This window comes from Parasteatoda tepidariorum, chromosome 7 (genome assembly GCF_982258835.1).
Source record: "Parasteatoda tepidariorum strain Cologne lab strain chromosome 7, Ptep-v5.0, whole genome shotgun sequence".
Lineage (NCBI taxonomy): Eukaryota > Metazoa > Arthropoda > Arachnida > Araneae > Theridiidae > Parasteatoda > Parasteatoda tepidariorum.
The window spans coordinates 32,064,917-32,084,422 of record NC_141761.1 but is presented as its reverse complement, the minus strand read 5'-3'; the positions used below and the strand labels follow the sequence as shown (position 1 = coordinate 32,084,422).

At 28.8% G+C, this 19,506-nt stretch overlaps 1 protein-coding gene across 1 annotated transcript in view; it reads right to left on the bottom strand.

Moving 5' to 3' along the window:
• The window catches only part of skd (mediator complex subunit skuld), a 58,679-nt gene that overhangs the window by 30,691 nt on the left and 8,482 nt on the right, over positions 1-19,506 (bottom strand). Inside the window, exons 3-5 of the mRNA XM_043039343.3 lie at positions 2,167-2,254; positions 1,292-1,372; positions 197-342 (exon numbers count right to left, since the gene is read on the bottom strand). Of these exons, the coding sequence (XP_042895277.2) occupies positions 197-342; positions 1,292-1,372; positions 2,167-2,254 (315 nt within the window). The remainder of the gene's footprint in view (positions 1-196; positions 343-1,291; positions 1,373-2,166; positions 2,255-19,506) is intronic.

The window sequence follows — 19,506 nt, the reverse complement described above, 5'->3', positions numbered from 1 at the left end:
CAAAGCGAATTTATTTAAAAACTCACGTAATTATTTAGTTAACATAAATATAAAAAGTTTTAAGAAATCAATCATATTCGAATGAGCTGATCTAAATTATTTTATAGAATTGAGACATTAAAAAATGAACAATATGTAAAATGAACTAGTAGATTAACATAGTTTTTATATTGCTTGAAATGTGCAAAAGTGTTACCTTTAAGACCATTAGAATTTCCTTGTGCTAAAGATAAATGCTGACGTGTTAGTTCACAAACAGTTATTCGTTGTCTGACGTCTACACTAGCGCAAACAGTACTCTCTCCATGTATAAAAAAATTGAATGCAAAAGAAAGTTGTGGGCTGAAACATCAAAAATAGAAATTAGATTAACAAAATCTCAACAATGTATAAAAATTAACTATTCTTGATACAATTTAAATTTGATTAAAACACATTGGTTTTAAATCAAGATGAAGATCTCACTTAATATTAAATAAGGAGTAGACGCCACTCTTCAGACAAAACTAAATTTTCTGAGATTTCCAAAGTGAAATTTGACAAGTTTTGCAAATTTCATGATAATACTAACAGTTTTAATTGGCTATTTTAAAGTTTACATTGGAATTTATTTATTTTAATTCATATCTAAATAAAGAAAGAAAATTGCAATTAAAATAGCTAATAATAGCTGGATAACTGAAACTGTTTATTATTTTAGTTCTAAAACTTCTATGATATTTAAAAGACAAGGTTTTAGAAAGAATTCAGAATTCCAGAAATATATCACTTAGATTCAAAATAAAAGCTAATTCTTAATTTTTTATCTTCTTAGTGGTCAACAGTAATGTTTTTTTTTTTTTTTTTCCTTTTTCTAAACTTAAAACTGGCAAATTTCAAGTAATAAAGAAATCAGTTCCCCCCATGTTATTCAATGGAATTAATAGCAAGGAAATATCAGTACAATTTCGCCAACAGAGTTTACGTTTGAAGAAGTAATCAATCCATTTATTTTTATTTTATTTTATAACCGGTGTTGAACAGCTGACCCAATTTTGGGTTTACGACTACCAATGTTCAACACCGTAGCCTTGCAATTTTTAACCAATCCAGAAGACAAGGAAACTCCAAGATTAGTTCTAAAGAACTCACCTATCAATGAACAGATTTCACTGGATTTAAAAACATTAAAAACAGTGAAAAAAATTAGATAATTTTTAACAATCATTTAATTTTTCTTTATGTAACAGTGAAGCAAATAGTAACTATAATCAATGACAAATGAGCAAAAATGAGCTAAGTGTAATACTACCTTCTTGTATTCTTGTCAATTCCATCATGAGGCTGAATAAACCATCTTCCAACTCTAGCGAAACCTCTAGATAGTAAACTCCTATGAACAAAACAAAATTATTGAAAATCTCAAACCAGTAAAAGTTTGGAGAAAAAATTCTCTCGCCAATCATAAACCTAAACTAATACAAGATTTATGCATTAATGATTTTTTACTTTTTTATGACAAGTGCAACGGTCTAGATAATATAACCAAATCAACCTTTTCTCTTTTTTTCTTTTTTTAAAGATCTTAAGATTCAAAATAAAATGGTGAAGAAAAATGAGGAATAAAACAAAAGGAGGAAAGGTAAACATGCAAGAAATAAAAAAAATTCAGTTAATTTTATAAAATAGAATGAACAAAATTCACATGACACTAATAACTAAATACAAATTTAAATTGGCTCAAATATTTTCAGTTTAAAATTGACATTAAAATCTTAATTCTTAATAAGTGATTATGAAATTATTTAAATGAATGTCTTGAATATGTTCATAATTTTCTTGAATAATAGAGGTTGACAACTGATAAGCAATTGAAACTTGTGTTCATAAAAAGTAAAAATTAACTATTATTCATTAATTTTAATGATTTTCCTCTTAGAAGAATTTTGCAAAAGTGCAATTAAAAAATATAGTCTAATGATATTTTTTAAATATTTAAGCTATTTTGTCCACATTAAAGTGGAACGATACTTTATAGGAAATAGTACACACAGTTTAAAATTAAAGCTTTGTTTAAAGTACTCAAACTGTGACTTTTTTATTTTACTTGGAATAAAAGCTTTCAAGAGCTCCCTTAATCAAGTTTACTAATTTAAAGCAATTATTTAAGATTTCAAAACTATTTACCGCTCAATTAAGTTGTGCAATGATTTGAAGAGGAGAGTTCTGCATTCATAGGACAATCCACTTTCCCACGATCCTTGCTCAGGATCCGCTAAAAAACATAGGTTCAACATGAATAACAACAAAAAAGTAGTATAACACATTAAGAATTAGTTTATAAACAACAAAAAATGCTAACACTTCACTTTTTATTTAAAAATTTAACAAAAAAATTGCAAAACTTTCATTTTAAACAAATTAAACTTCCTTAAAATATTAAATTATCATCCAGATAGAAAAAGAATTAAAGAACAAGAACATACATTAAATTAAAAGCTACAAATTTTAAACTATTAATACTCCAATTATTATAACCAACAACATCTGTGGAACCAACCCAATCCACGGATAAGGTATGTTAATAATGTTTAACAATTTTTGACTATTAACAGCTTTTGATTAAAGGTTCCATGTGAGGGTTAGTTCACGACAAAGGTTGATTAAGTTCATAACAAAACAAAATTATACTCGTGGCTACATCTTTAAATTTTAATGTGAGAAAGCAATCCACCTGTTTGTTTATAATGTCAGCTGATGTATAAACATATGATTTATCTCCATTTTTAAAAAAATCAATTACTTTTCAACACTTTAATTAAGGTTTCGACGAATTCGTAATGCAGAGTTCCACATTTTTATCGAGCTTCATTTTATCAAAAATTGTTATACAGTGGAGCCTCCATTTATTTAGGAGTGGATTATCTGTTAAAATATAACTGGACTCTTAATAAAAAAAAGAGGAAAACAAATTGCTGATATCTAAGAGGGATACTTAGAAGAATTTTTGGTGTAATATATGAACAAATGGCATACCCTTGAGTTATATAAAAATATAAACAACCAGACATAGTTCATGTTATTAAGGCTAATCGCATTCGATGGCTGGGACACCTTTATAGATCGGAAGACCAAAACCCTTCAAAAAAGGTAACTTTTTTTAAACCAGAAGGTACAAGAAAAAGGGGTCATCCACAGCCTAAGTGGCTGGACGCAGTTGAGAGGGACCTAAAGATAATAGGAATAACTAACTGGAAGGCCATGGCACATAATAGATAAAGATGGCAAAAACTTATTGGGACGGGCTTGGCCTGTCATAGGCTGTAGTGCCCAAGAAGAAGATTATCATTTGTTATTTAATTTTGTCTCATGATACAAAATAATTGTAGAAAACCTCTCATCATTGGGCTTTTTTTTCTTCAAAAAATGGCACAAAAACTACTTACGAAATTACTTTAATTTTTTTAATTTTTTAAGACATTAAAATCAGATTTTTTTTCACACGTGTGCAGTATAGAACTATAATTACTTATATATTGTTAAGTTTTCAACAAATGTTTTTCAAATTTTTAAGAAAAAATTTTTTAATTTATTTTAAATAGCTCTAAAAAATTTGTTTAATTTTATTAAATATTTTTAAAGCTATATAAAAAAACGTAAGTAAGAAAAATACAAAACAATTTTATAAATGTTAAGTGTCATTTAAAGAAACATCTGGGCTCAAAAATTTTGTGAATTGTTTGTCAATGATATTTAACTAAGGAAAACAATGAAAGTAGTATGCCATCCTCCCCACGAACCCAATCAAAATAATTTCTTACAAAATGTTGAACAAAATAATGATACGGAACAAGTCAGTGCTGTATTTAAAATCTAAAATCTGAATTAGTGGTGTGTTAAAAACTTCATCTGCTGCTTATACTGAAAATAATTATTGATAAAATCTGGAATTATCTGGATAGACGTATAGAATTTTTGAACGAAAAAAAAGAGGAGAAAGTTAAAAGAACATAAACCCGATATTACGCTGCATAAATCTATTGAAACAAATTTTTCGCAATTGTAAACGAGACTCCTAGCTTCGGATTGCATAAGTATCGTTTTACATCTCTTAAATAAAGTCAACATTTTAATAGTCGATAATAGTGAGGAAATGCGTGCAGGGCGGGAGGATGAATGCAGCTGCAAATGTCTATCCCCTGTAACAGGTGGTATCAAAGTTGGAAAGCGAACCCGTGAAAATAGTCAAAGCAAAAACGGGTTTTGAAACGCCACCTCATTGCAAATTTTACCATGTCTGTGATGAATAGAAAAACAATGGCTCATTTTAAAAGCTTTAATACAAAATTTAGTTGCCTTTTATGAATTGCTAGTGAGTCTATTTTAATTAGTTCATCGTCGGATCACCCTTAGATTTAAGAGTAAATTTCCTAGATCAACTCAACATTCGTTATAACAGACTTTAGTCAGTTTTGATAAGTCCAGATGATTTGATATTTTCATAAAAAGGAATTTAAGCTACACTGATTTCTTTGACATAAAAAAAAATGAAAGATAAAAAATAAGCACCTTTTTTAATTTGTTGTCTTGTGAGTAAAATGAGAATTTACTGAGTGCAGTTAATATAATTTAAGCGCGTTTCCTTCTTTCACAAATAATCTAATTTATCCGCATTAGATTTTACTCTTTCAACAAATTTGTTTATTTCTGTAACTGGATAAGTTTCGATAGAATATTATTAAAATACAGGTCTGAAAACCTAAGAATATATGAAGGTCTTACTTAAATAATAGTGTAACCAAACTCTTTAAATAAAATAAAAAAGTTAACCTTACTGTTATGTTCATGCAAGAACAAGTTAAAAATCAGAAGGAAAAAAAAATCGGAAAACAATACACTTATTAAACTTTAAGACCCTGAATCTAAAAATGATCAATAGTACAGTTGGACCCCCATTCAGATAAAACCTTCATATTTAATTTTAATATGTATTTGTTTACTGAAGCTATGATCGATATTTTATTTACTCTATTATATCCGTTAAAGGGTTAATTAAAAGGTATCTTTGCAATTTCCAATTGCTATGTGCAAACGATTAGGTAAAAAAGAAGAAAAAAATGATTTAATATTTATTTACTGAAGCTGTGATCGATATTTTATTTACTCGATTATACCCGTTAAATGGTAAATTAAAAGGTATCTTACCAATTTCTAATCGCTATGTGCAAACGATTAGGTAAAAAAGAAGAAAACGATTTAACATTTATTCACTGAAGCTATGATCGATATTTTATTTACTCTATTATATCCGTTAATGGGTAAATTAAAAGACATCTTTGCAATTTCTAATCGCTATGTGCAAACGATTAGGTCAAAAAGAAGAAGAAAAATGATTTTAAAGCGGAAGGAAAAGCTGTGAATATAACCACATTATCGATTTTTTATAGGATGGAAAGATGACCAACATGGGATCTAAAGAAAGAACACTACCATTAGTAACAATGAACCTTGTATAAACTGGGTTTTCTTAATAGAGCTCAACAGAAGTTCCGCGACTCCACAAAATGAAAATAGTACCACGGAGAGAGACACGGGGAGAAGGGGGTAGAGTATTGCGATAGATAACGAAAGCAAGGCCAAGCATCCGATCAATAGGAAAGAGGCTTGGCAAGAGATTGACACTCAGCGCTACACGTATCGTAAAGTAGTGAAACTCCACGCACATTGCGCTTAAGCATATGGTTCGATAGGACAAAAGGAGCTAATAGTCCTACAGACGGGATAGGGGAAAACGTTTAAAATACAATTGAGATTTTCATTTAAGTATGCTTACAGAAATTCATCGGATATTTATTACCGCGTTGAATTAAAAGCTCTTCGAATAAGTTTTTTTTCTTCATTCAAATTAATTAAAAAAAATAACTTATTAGAATTTGATCGCAGAATAAAAAAATAATAAGCGCAACTTTACAAACAATATTTAAAACTTGTCGTCCATGCATATGGTAACACGCTAGAAAAAATTATTGACGAGGGGGAAAAAATGAGAAACTGTTTTTTATAAGATAAAATTAACAAAGATGAATTTTAATGATATTTTTTTAACAAACAAAAGAATTACTTACTCAAAATTATACTCAAACTGTGCAAGTAATTGCTCAATATGAGTAGCTGCAAAACGTTGCTCGCGTAATTTAATTGATAATTCGTTTGTTAGAATAGCAATAACTCCTAATTATTTTGAATAATCATTTCAAATCTCTACATGCGTTAGTTGCAATATTTTTTTTAAACCGAAAATGAAGCTTACTTTTATCAAAATGCCCCGTTTGAAAGCATTAAACTGAAAGAAGAAAAAAAAAATTTTAAATAATTTTTACTTTTGCAATTAATTAAAAATATGAATTACAATATAAATAATGCCAGAGTTCTCCCCAAACGTTTTTCGAAGAGCCGCCATTCCTTATAAACATCGCTTTTTTATTTCATTTTTTCAGGAAAAAGTTTTGTTAACCACCTGTTTTAATGATAGTCCACTTCTGATTTATTTAATTATTGCAATTTATTTAACTTTAATTTCATTGCTTCATTTTAAATCTTAACATTATTTTTTACATCAATATCTTTTTTTTTTTAAATTGCACATTTAATCGGTTATTTTCTCATAATTTTAAGTATAAAAAAACGCTTTAAAATTTTTAATTAATCCTTTTTTTTTCTTATTTAACTTCTTTTTTTAAGAAAATTTATACACAGAGATTGTCTTTTAGTTTGCCTTAAACTATTTTTCAAAATTTTTCTCTTAGTTTGATAATGGGTGAGAATTATTTTATGAAATATACACATAAAATAGTATAATTGGGTAATTTAAAACTTGAGGATCAAATACAGTTATTACATAATATTATATATTGATAAATTTTAGCAATGGTAAGTGTGTGCCCTTTCAAAACTCAAGTGTCCTTTTCTGTGAGGAAGCACCCTGCCTTTTTTTTTTAAATCCTAGGAAAAATTCTGTAATGTTAAAACATGGAGAGATACAAATTATGAATTGTTAAATAATAATTAACTATGATTGGCTGTTATACTGACGACAGAGTGTGGCAAAATAGACGCCATTAGAACTTCCAGCTAATTATAACTTCAGATTCAGATTGCACATTACTTATGAAGGACCACATTGTTTCATTAATAATAAAAGTTTATATATCATTAAAATAAATTATCTTACTGAGAAAAAAAAATTATAAAAATTTAAGTTCGGATTAAAAATATTTTTTCCCTTTTTTTCCAAAAAAAATTAGAAAACAAAATTGCATTTTTACGAATTTTTCAAAAAATTTTATTGATGAAATAAATTTTGTAACTCAGCTGCCAGTAAATTATGATAACATTCTCGATCTATTTCAACCCAAAACGGAGGTTCAGACAACCTCTTATACCCCGCTCACTGGTCAAGGCCATCTTGTGAACTAAGCCTTCAAGTAGACCTTGACTGAAAGGCAGGAAGGCTTCACAATTAAGAGCTTCGATTTGTTTTGCAATTTAGAAATATATTGATTACACGACAATAATTAGAAGATCACCTTTTTAAGAGGGAAACTATGAAGAACTAGCCATTGCAGCGAAAGTTACTAATCAAAACACGTAGACAATTTAAGACCGTATTTAATTCATAATAACTTAACACGGGATATATTATCGGGAAAAAAAAATAGAAGAAAATATTTCCCAGTCTGACATTATATCTCGCTGTTAAGCTTAAGAAATTTTCAAACAAAAACAATATTGAATAAATATTCGAAATATCTTTATTTAAAAAACTAAAGTATTCATTAATAATTATTTAAAGGAGAATAATTAAAAACAATCTTTAAAGAGAATCAGTTAAAATAAGTACAAATATACCATATCCAGACCATATGCCTTGATCTTCTAGAGCAGTGTTTCCCAAAGTGTGGTACGCGTACCCCCAGGGATACGGGAACAGTTTAGTGGGGGTACGCGTTCTAATGCGAAATATCTTGCAACAAACGAAAATTTCATTTAAAAACAAAGCTAGCCATGAAAATTTACGATTGCGTATTTTTCTTTTGGCTAGTTTTGTAGAGTTAACAGTTAATAATTAGTGGTGTCAACAGCTAGTTGTGATTTTTTACTTTTGTGCAATTTTTTTATAGTAAAAAATACATTCATTTTTTTATTAGTGGTACGCAGCGTTACGAAAAATTTAAAAAGGGTACACAAAAGTCATAAGTTTGGGAAACACTGTTCTAGAGCATATTTCCTTGTGGCAACCGCTATACGTGATTGATATGCTCAGAGTTGCTGGTGTCATGGACTTGATTTAGCTTTGGTAACAATTGATGGCTAACACAAATATGCCTCTCAAAATTCTTTAAATAATTTTTGGTTATTTTTATACATATATTATATAAAAACCTAGTTATATTAAATAGGATGCTAAATATATTAAATAAGAAGTTATTTATACATATATAAATTACATTTTCAGATAAAATTATTTATAAAATAAATTTCGGTCAAAAAAGTATACTGCAATCTTATTATGTATATGTAAACAATAATGGGAAGTAATAATACAGAACTTAAACTAATTTGAATTTGAACTAAATTTGAAACTAAATTGAACTAAAATTGAAAGAAATGTTCCATTGAAAAGGATATCCTTAACATAATCACGAAGGCAAACTATGCACAATGAAAAACTGTTCCATTTTTTACACTTTTAAATTAAGTAATAATCGTTTAGAATTTACATTCAATTTGTTTCCACATAACTCAAAAAATTCTGCAACTAAAAACGAAAAAAAAATTATGCAAAAATATTCAAGTTAATTTAAACTGCATGAAGTTTCGTATATGAAAGATAAAAAAATTATTTTGACAAATTTTTTAACAATCAATCAAAAGGGAAACAATTCTTGTAGAACCTTTCAGTCAAAACAATTATTAAATCATTCTTTAAAGTTTTTATTTGTTACTGTGGCAACCACTTAAAACTCCGTCAAACGATTTCCTTAAATTGAAAATGAATCTTTTCTACCATCAAATAAAAATCGGGATATTGCTCAGATTTAGATACAATAAACAACTTTTACAGTAAGTTCTCACTCAGAGGGAGAGGTTTATTTTTTTTAAAAGAAAGTAACCTAGACATGGAATAAATGTATGTCATCTGAAAAAAGCACCTTCCCGCCCCGTTTTAGAATGGTCTAACCACGGCACTCGCTGCTGCCAAGTAGAAGAACTCAAGGGTTGCCAGAAAATCGCAATACACACCGGAACTCGTTCAGGTTCAGGTAGTTAGACAACTCTCACGTGTGCTAGATTAAATAGCCATCCCCCCAAACATTTATTGTTTGCCTACTTCTTTTTATTTATCCCATTCAAATTCTTCAACTTCTCTTTCGCGCTTTTCAACTCCAAAGCATGTGCGAAAAAAAACTATTTGTTTTCAATGATCTTAAAGTTATGTTGTTGTAGCGAAACTATAACATGGCGCATTACGTGAAAGAATTTTTTTCACGCAGTTTTATATTTTAAAAAACCGCTTATATATACACACACAATTAAAAACTTTTCTCGAGAGACAAAACGAATTTTGTAAGGTAGGTTTTCATTTGAAGGGCATATAGTGAAACAATTTTAATAATTTTCTGTCCTTAAAAAAAGAGAAAGTAAATCATTTTTTTTTAATGGCATATTTGAAGAAGGTAACATTGTACTTAGATTTTAAAATCCAAGTTTCAAGGAAAGTACTTTGGCAAAAATGAATAATTTTGTCAAACTATATAAAACTAATATTTTTCAGCTTTTTGGGGCGCTTAAAAAATAAATGAAAGAATAGAATTTATATCGAAAAGATTTTGAAGTATTGAGAAACTATTAGTGAGCACGAGATTCCCGATGCTACTCAATAAACTGTAAGTTTATTTATCTGCTCATTAGATTCGCGCCTTACATCAAATTTTGAATATTTGAAGGAAAATTTTCATTCGAATGGATATCGAAAATGATATACATACACGCTTACAAAATATCTGATATACATACAATACACGTATACAACACGTTATCTTTTTCACGCTTCATTTCGGTTGATTGGTAAAATCAATTTCATTAACTTTGTTTCAGAATTTTTTTCCAATATTTAATAGCTCAATATACATGCATAACTTTCAACGTGGTAAAGTAAAAATCCAATAGATTTTTAATAATATAAAATTCGATAATATAAAGTTCACCCGTAATTAAATAGTAATAAATATTGGATCCATTTGAAATAGTTATAATCAATTTAAAAGTAGGATGTTCCGAATGAAAAATTTAATTTTTTTAATAAAAGACTTCAATTAGATTACTACACTGATGTTCACTGCAATATTTAGCAGTTCATTTTTAAACACTGAAGCTAGGAATTAACCGCGAAAAAATGATTTCGATAGTAATTTTTCCAAACATACAACAACTAGAAAAATACTTCATTAAACCAGAAGAAAGTGGCAAAATCCAGTAGTCTGGTGGAAAATACAAAAAGTTGGCAACTTATGTCTGTAGAATATGAGAAATAGCAGCAAAAAAGAAGAAAAAAAAGAGTTTCAAAATAAAGAAGGAAAATGTGTATTGAAAACACTATTCACGAAGCGACATTGTTGTTGATACTTATTATTATATAAACTAGACGGACTAGAGTTACATCAGTTACGACAAACCTTTTTTGGCTATATAAAAATACTTACGAAATTTTTATTTTTATGACAAAAATTCATTTCAAATAGCTGAAATCGATTTGGAATTGAAGTAGTTCCAGAAAAAAAAATTATATCCCAGATTGCGAATAAAATGAACATGCCTTAATTAAAGAATTAATTACACAATGGCTCATAATTCCAAATCGATTTTTATTTTGTTTACTAAACCACATGATTTTTAAGTTATCTCAATCATATCGCGATTCAATTTCAAAAACCGTGTTTATATTTAATACAAGGGGAAGTTACACTCATTTTTTTTTTAAGAACCTAAATTACCGGAATGAATTGCGCAATTCATCGTGAACAGCACCAAAACAGACAAGTGACCTAAGACCTGATGTTTATGTAACATACATTTTCAAACAACTAATAGGTCGTCTGCAGAAAAAAAAAATATGTGATTTTTTTTCGGTAGGGGGGGAGGGGAATTTGGTTCCCCGCATTTGAAAGTTCATAGTTTATTCTTGGCTCATCTATGCTCATTTTTTCCCTATCATTCAAATTTTGAATTACCGATGTGGCCGTGAGAGAACTTGGTGGAAGGGTTCCTCAACTTCCCCCGTCTCCCATGTGAAGGGTTCCACCAACGGCTTATCCTCAACTTCCCCGTCTCCCATGTTAAGTTATGAAGCTACCCTATTCTAAATACAGATATCAATTTTCTATTCCATTAAGTCAATTGATATTTTGGTACATTTGCTTTTATTTATTAATTTAAATTTATTTTACGACAATTACAAATTTCAGTTTTTAAGGTTATTGAGTATTTTTCAAACCTTAAACTTTACCAAACAAACAATACTATTATAGTTTCGAATTAAAAAATAAATAAAGCTTAAAAACAATTTGGCAAAGTTTCATAAAAACCATTCTAATAAATAAAACGAAACTAAAAATATTCCGAAATATTAAAAAGTGACTTAATAAATGGGGATTCGGTATTCATATAACTCCCAACTGTGAAGCGGAAAGTGGCATCTAACCTTAAGAAAAACCCTCAACAATTTCAGAGTCGTTCTGCATCTTTAGAGCAATAGTTAGGGCCTCTGGATCCCTTTTTCTGAAGCTTTCATTTCGAAAATGAAAAAAATAGGGTGACTATAAATATTAAAGTCCCATTAAAAGAAATCGTATGGGGAATAACAGAGACACGATCGACTAAACAATACTATTATAATTTCGAATTAAAAATAAATAAAGCCATTTGGCAAAGTTTCATAAAAACCATTCTAATAAATAAAACGAAACTAAAAATATTCCAAAATATTGAAAAGTGATTTAATAAATGGAGATTCGGTATTCATATAACTCCCAACTGTGAAGTGGCATCTAACCTAAAATCCTCAACAATTTCCGTCAGTTTCATTCAGTATCTTTAGAGCAATAGTTAGTGCCTCTGGATCCCTTTTTCTGAAGCTTTCATTTCGAAAATGAAAAAAAAAAGGGTGACTATAAATATTAAAGTCCCATTAAAGGAATCATAAGGGGAATAACAGTGACACGATCGACTAAACAATACTAGAATTCGTTTCTATATAATAGTAGCAGCAAGTGGCAGTGAGAGAGAGAGAGAGGTGATATAAAGGTGTAGGTAGGGAGGAGAAACTGCGGTCACCCTACCCAAATGGCTAATCCTGCAGTCTTTTCCAACCTCGTTCCAGTGTGTTGAGAGAGAGAGAGAAGAGGGCCGAAAAAGAGAAGGCGGAAAAGTCAGAGGACTCAATCAATACGCTAGAGAGAGGAAGCGAAGCACTGCAGAGAAAGCGAAGCGAAGCAAGCGCGCCTCCTCTTGATTATTTTTAAACTCCAAAAAGGGGGAAAATTTGAGACAAAGAAGTGGAGCTACAACGTCAACAGGCGCTCCGAATAATTTTTACTTTTTCTTTTCATGTAGACTACAACACCATTTTACACGCTCTGAAGATTACGCAACTTCTTTTCCCCTTTACCTCTTTCGCTCTCGCAATGTGATAACAGTCAAGATAGCATTTAGAATTCTTGCATTTCAGCAGCATCTATATTTTTCCAAAACCAATTAGCGGACAATATCAAGCAATTTCAGACCCAATAATGAGTTCATTCCACAAATTAAAAAAGAAAAAGTTTACACGTAAAATTCAATAAAAAAATTTTTTTTTGCGCTGCCAAATAATAACAGGGCTATTAAGTAAGTGTGGACTTAATAAAAAAAATAATTTATTTAATTGAAAATTAAGCCAAATGCCAATTCAAAATTTCAATTATGATGACCATTTCTGTGAAAAATTTTATAAACCACCTGTTTTTGTAACTCATTTAAGATAACTCTTAATTTTTTCGAATATATGTTTTAAATATGCTGAAAATGCCTTACAACAATATGTTTAAAGATTTTAAATAAAAGTAGGGTACATATTAATTTATACTAATATTTTCTCTAAGTAATGCAAAACTAGAAAATAAATTTATAGCGCATTTTTATTTTAGAATATTAAATATCATTGAAGTATATCGAATTATTATTAGTAAAAATACAGTTCATAAAATTTAAAAAAAAAAAACACACAAATTTTCCTTCTTTTTTTTTAAATAAAAAATATATATATCAGGTTTAAATTCGCTCCTTTGATTCAGTGTATATAACCTCGTTTGGTATATCAAATATTGCGTACCCTTACTTTTGAAACAATAGTGTAACTACTTATATCGCTGAAACAGGGTTTTAGCTGGTATCGCCTTTTTAGGTTTTTACTAGGATTGACTAGAATTTCAATCATTTGATTAAAAAAAAAAAATCCTAATTTAAGCTGAAAATATATTATCTAGTATTAATTTTACATATGCAGACCTGCCAACTTTTAATTCCTTCCATTATCATTTTTCCCAGTGGTATTAAAATAGAATTAAAACTTCAATTTCAAGCAAACAAATACGCTGTTTTTGAAAAAAATTTAGTTGACAACCATGATAGTAACGCATATTAATATATAAGCTTAATTTTTGTAAGAATAGTGGTGATCAAAATCATTTAAAAATTAAATTTATAAAAGAAAAAATAGTATATATTTATTACCACTTTAAATATGAAAATAAAATCTCCCGCAAAATGCGGGAGAGTTGGCAGGTATGCATATGTATATTCTTAAAATAGTAATATTTTTAAGTCTAATTTTATTGAAAATGGAAGTTTCATTCAGACATTAAAGAGGGGTTAGAAAAAGGGAATAAATGCGTATGAATTTCAAATATGCATTAGTTTGCATGTAAAATTATTAGCTGTTTTACAATCAATAAATAAATACATTAATTATCCTCATTTAATTTTATATTTGTTTAAATACAAGTACTTACAAAAACTATTCAATATATATTTAACATTTAACTATGAAATATATACTTAACATTAGAAAGACTAAACTTAGCTGTATACCTAGAAAGTCTGAAGGGGGCATTTTTGTGTGTAAAAAAATAAACATTTAAAGTCTTATAATTTAATAAAAACATATTAAGACTAAATCATACAAATTCCATGGCATTCTATTCGATTTAATTAACGAAAATATTTGATTAAACGGTACCCTTACTTTTCAATTATATGTATAGATTGGTTTCTTACAGGGTTGGATGGTTTAAACCACGGTTATAACCAAATTCTTTTTTTCCTTAAATAAAATCAAAGTCTGTTCTTTCTTTTTAAAAAAAATATATTTTAATAAATAAGTTTTCAATTATATAATCTTTTTTGAATATCACCAAATTAAAAAACAATATATGTTTTCTCACATTTTTTACAATTGTGAGTTTGATTGCAAATCATAAATCTGCAATATTTAAATATTTACGTAGAATTCGAGTTTCCACAAAAATACCTATGTATAATAAATTAATGCAAGCAAATTTAAGATGAAATCATGAGGTTTCGTAAAAATGCTCAAAATTAGATAGAATTCCATATTCTGATAGTTTTTAAAACGAGTTAAATCATGTCATTATTGAAAGAATCAATGTTATTTTTATGTTGCTATTCATCTTATAGTTCTACAGGTCCAGTCAACTCCATTGAGTCCGTATACTTCATGTAAAAAAGATTTTACTGCTTCTGTTCGCACAAGTGAAGCTGAGCACCGTACCGTGCGATAGAAGACGAACTTCGTTCCAATTTCACTTAGTTTCAACTGGGTACAGAGGAATGGCCTTCACGCCTAGAGTGGCCCAACTAGAAGAACCCCCTCACCACTTTGACTTTATTTTTTATATACCAACACTTTTTGTATACCTCTACATTAAATTATATTTATAATATTAGATTCGGTATCTAAAAACTGTTTTAAATAAAGCAAATTAATACTAAAAATCCAAAAGCTTTTTGTAAATAATCATAAATTCTCATATAAGCCCGACTCTTTCGAAGAGTAAAGAAAGTATTCAACATAAATCAAAATTTAACTTATTGCTTTATGAAATTCATTTCGAACGGCAAGGCTTAAGACAGTGAAATTATGCGAAATTCCAAAACGAAAAATGTCAAAAAAATACTTCAACTAAAACCTCAAAGTGCTCTAAGAAAATCCAATAATTCGAGTAGCAAGTCTCTGGCTGATAACGCTCAAGGAGGCAGATAACCTGTCCAAATACAGTCCAAAGGGTCCGAAACAGCCCATCACCCCCTAAATTGTTGTGGCCGCTCACTGTACAGCATAACTTTAGGAGAAAAGCGATTGTATCTTCTGTTTAGCAAAAGGCAAGGGAGGAAACCATGCGAGTCGGTTCAACGGCCCCGGGCGCATCGTCGGGAGGGGCGGGGACAGTATTAAAAAAGGCAGGAGGAAAGAAAGGAGAGGAGGGATTGGAACCTGATTTTTTACAGTGATTTATTTCGGCTATCACTCGGTTCTGTGGAAACCAGGCAATTGTTGAAGGAACGATACAACTTCTGTTTCACAATATTAGGGAAACAATGAGTGCGTTACTTTTAAAAATGATTCATAATAGAAACTGTCTTTACATGGAGTATTATTTGTTATTAAGTAACATTCTAATTAAGAAGAAAATATAACTGCGACTGAAAATATTTAATTTTGATACATCAAAAATGGAATAATTCGTTAAAAAGAATAAAAAAATTCCTTATAAAAATAATTCTAAATAAATAATTCAAAAATGGAATAATTCGTTAAAAAGAATAAAATAATTCCTTATAAAAATAAAATAATTCTAAATAAATAATTCAAAAATGGAATAATTCGTTAAAAAGAATAAAATAATTCCATATAAAAATAATTCTAAATAAATAATTAAAAAATGGAATAATTCGTTAAAAAGAATAAAATAATTCCTTATAAAAATAAAATTCTGAAAACAAAAATTTTATTGAAATTTTTTATCATATAAATTTGTTTGTTCAATGCCTAAAAATTTATAAGTGTCTACAAATATTACGGGCGTTTTTTTTTTTGTTCATTTACTAAAAATAATAATTCCGGAAAAAGTCAACTAATTTTTCAAAAGTCCTAAATTCAAAATGTTTTGTTTTTCTCCCTTAAACATTCGTCTAGGTACATTTCATAAATATTTGTAGCATATAAACATCTGAAAACAATAGCGTTTCCACAAAAAAAAAAATTCTTTAACATAAAGAATTTTGAAACAGCAAAAAACCATTTTCATGAAAAAGATAAAATTCCAAAAACAAACGATTATGTTTTTCAGAAATTTCTTAAATTCCAAAAGCAATTTTTTCAATAACATTTATTTGTTCATCAATCTGCAGCTAATTTCTAATCTTTAAAAAAAATGTAAAATAAAGGAGTGTTTTTTAATTTTTTTACGCAAAATAGAAATGACAGAAATAAGAAGTCACTTTCATTAAAAAGGCACTTCATTAGCTTGAAATTTCAACTGCAAATAAAAGCCTATCCAATATTATAATGAAAATTAAAAATCCAAGAACAGAAAACAATACATGGGAAGAAAGTGAAAGGAAACAAAAACTAAGATAAAGCTTTCATCAACAAATAAAATAAAAAACCTTCCGAGTGAGGCCAGTACACAAACATGAGAGTCTACTACCCTTTTCTGCATAAGCGAATCAAATTAACAACAACAAAATAAAATAGACAGTGGAAGAGAATTTTGGGCTATAATGCGCGCACAGGTGAGTAGAGGATTTCTTGTCCTTCACATTCTACAAGGTCCGTCATCCGCGGGAAAGCAGGTATGAGAGAAAAAGTAGAAAAGGAGGTGCAGGGCCCCCGAACTTCTATTCCGGAAGAGGTGAAAGGTGAAGGGGATATGAGTGCATGGCATAACTAGAGAGGAAATGCCGTTTCATGAAAAATACGCTTTTTTACTTCCAGTAAAAATATACTGTGTGCTCAGTGGCTATATTACGATTTGAAGTTTCACTTTTTAACGTAAATAACTAACGTAATAATGTTAGAAATACACAAACACTAAAATGCAAACCGTTTTAATGCTAATCAATATTACAAAAATAAAAAAACTAGAAATAAATGTGAAATATAACTTTACTTAAAAGTCGCGTATAAGATATCTAGAGATAAAAAGAGCAGGGTGTTTATGTTTAAAATAACGGCAACTTCAGTTGAGAAGAAAAATGATTTAGCTGTTAAATCTTATAAAAACTATTTAAACAAAATTACTTGAACGATTATTAGGTCTAACAGTATAAATGATTTGCAGTAAATATCATAATTTGAAGCTTCTGGTTTCTGCTATAGGAAAAAAATTGTTAAAATAACTAAGGGTATATTTTATTTATTTATTTTTTAAAAAAATGAGGGAGTGGGCAACATTTTTACGAAAAAAGCAAGGACTGTGCATTATCTCTGCAAAAGGCAGGGTAGACTACACTTCTAAAAACAATAAATGATCAATTACAAGTACACTAATTTAAAAATAATTTTAAACATTATTGCACTAATGAACAAATTTACTGGATAAATTTTTTGGCACTAAATAAGTCTTTAAAAAATTATTTTTTTATGAAATATAATAACAAACTGAGTAGTCAGTAAGCTTGGTCATTTTAAGGGTAAATATAGAATTCTTTTTAAATAAAGTAAGCATTAATTAAAATATCTTAATTTTAGAACCACCTTAAAAAAATTCAATATAATAAATAATTTATATTTTAAATTATTAATATAAAGGCATATTAACATAGAAATGCATTTCAAAATGAAGGTTTGTAGTTACATGCTATCCAGTGAATGTGCATTTCCAAGAAATAAGATTTAACTGAATAAATTTTAATGTATTTAAATTTAATTTTGAAAAAACAAACTCTTATAAAACTAGAAAATATTTTATTTTAAAAAATTTGTATGTAAAGCTAGTTACATGAGTAGCATGCACCAAACGACTTGTGCTATTGTTGAAAAAAGGGTGATCGATTGTGGCCTGGGACATCAATCTCCATCAAAAGACTGATGGTTCGCATGAACGTTTTTTCTTCCTTTTTTTGAATTACACAATTTAAGAATAATTGAAAATCTCATTACATAATGCATACAAGCTAGCTCTGTTTGTTACATAAGCATGTCAACAAACAGAGCTAGCCTATTTGGTGATAAAAAAGACTGCATATAACTCTAACTTTATACTATTCATCCATAAGTCAAGGTTTGAACAACCATATCCTTGAAAATAAAATATATACATTAAGTGGCTAAGACTGAAGACTTTATACAGCAGATCTGACTGATGCCATACGATTTTTTCTATGGCAATACTTGAAAAGCTAACGACTTGAAGGGGCAATACATATCTCCATTCCATGTTAGATCAACATTAGCGTTGTTGCAGACTTTTAGGGGGTGCTTAAAAAATTATTGGTGTAAGTAAAATTTAAAATTTTAAGAAGAAAAAAATTTTTTTTAATATCTAGAAGAGAGTAGGATAAGGTGGGGTAAGACTTGTGTGCCTTGATTATGTCTGTTGATGAAATTAGCTCTGTATTTTAGCAAACAAACTGAGTTACACTTTACTAGTTAAGAAGAAAGACCTATCATATTGGCATGTTTATGTTGATTAATTCACAGCATCTGTTTAGGCCTCTGTCTTTACTATGTCAGCTCTCTTAATGCTTTTTTTTTTGTTTTTAAACTAGTCATTATTGGTCATTACAGTTACAAAAATTATTTTAGTCTAGCTTAATATAAGTTAACTAAAGATTTATACATTTACAAGCAATAAATATTTAGTCAAACAATAACACTCTTATGTTAAGTTTCAATAATCTTTGCTCTTGGTGTAAGACCAAGTACCTCTCCTTGATGTGAGACTATGCTGGGCCCACAAAAGTGCAGTGCAGCAGCAGAAGATAACTATACACAAAGCCGAAACAAGGTTTTTATGGGCCCCTGGAATTTATCGGCCTCAAAGCACAAAAAACCTCATTTTCATATTTTGCAGAACTTTTGAAGACCCTTCATTCAAAATCATAACTTTTATATAAAGAAATTCTATCCACTTTTTCTTTAAAAAAAAACTTATTAATAAACACTAAATTTTTTGCAAGAAATGTTGGTCCTGTATACAGCACTCCTGGGACAACTGCACCCCCTCCTTGAGTACAGCCTCAACAACATCACATATAAATTACATACATAATTTTCTTGAATTGTCATATAAAATAAAAATGCCTGCTACTTTTTCAGTGAAATTTTAGTATTTCTAAATTTCCCATAGAGTTAATAAGCATACTTGGTTTATAACCCACTAGTATGGTAATATTGTTACAATCATT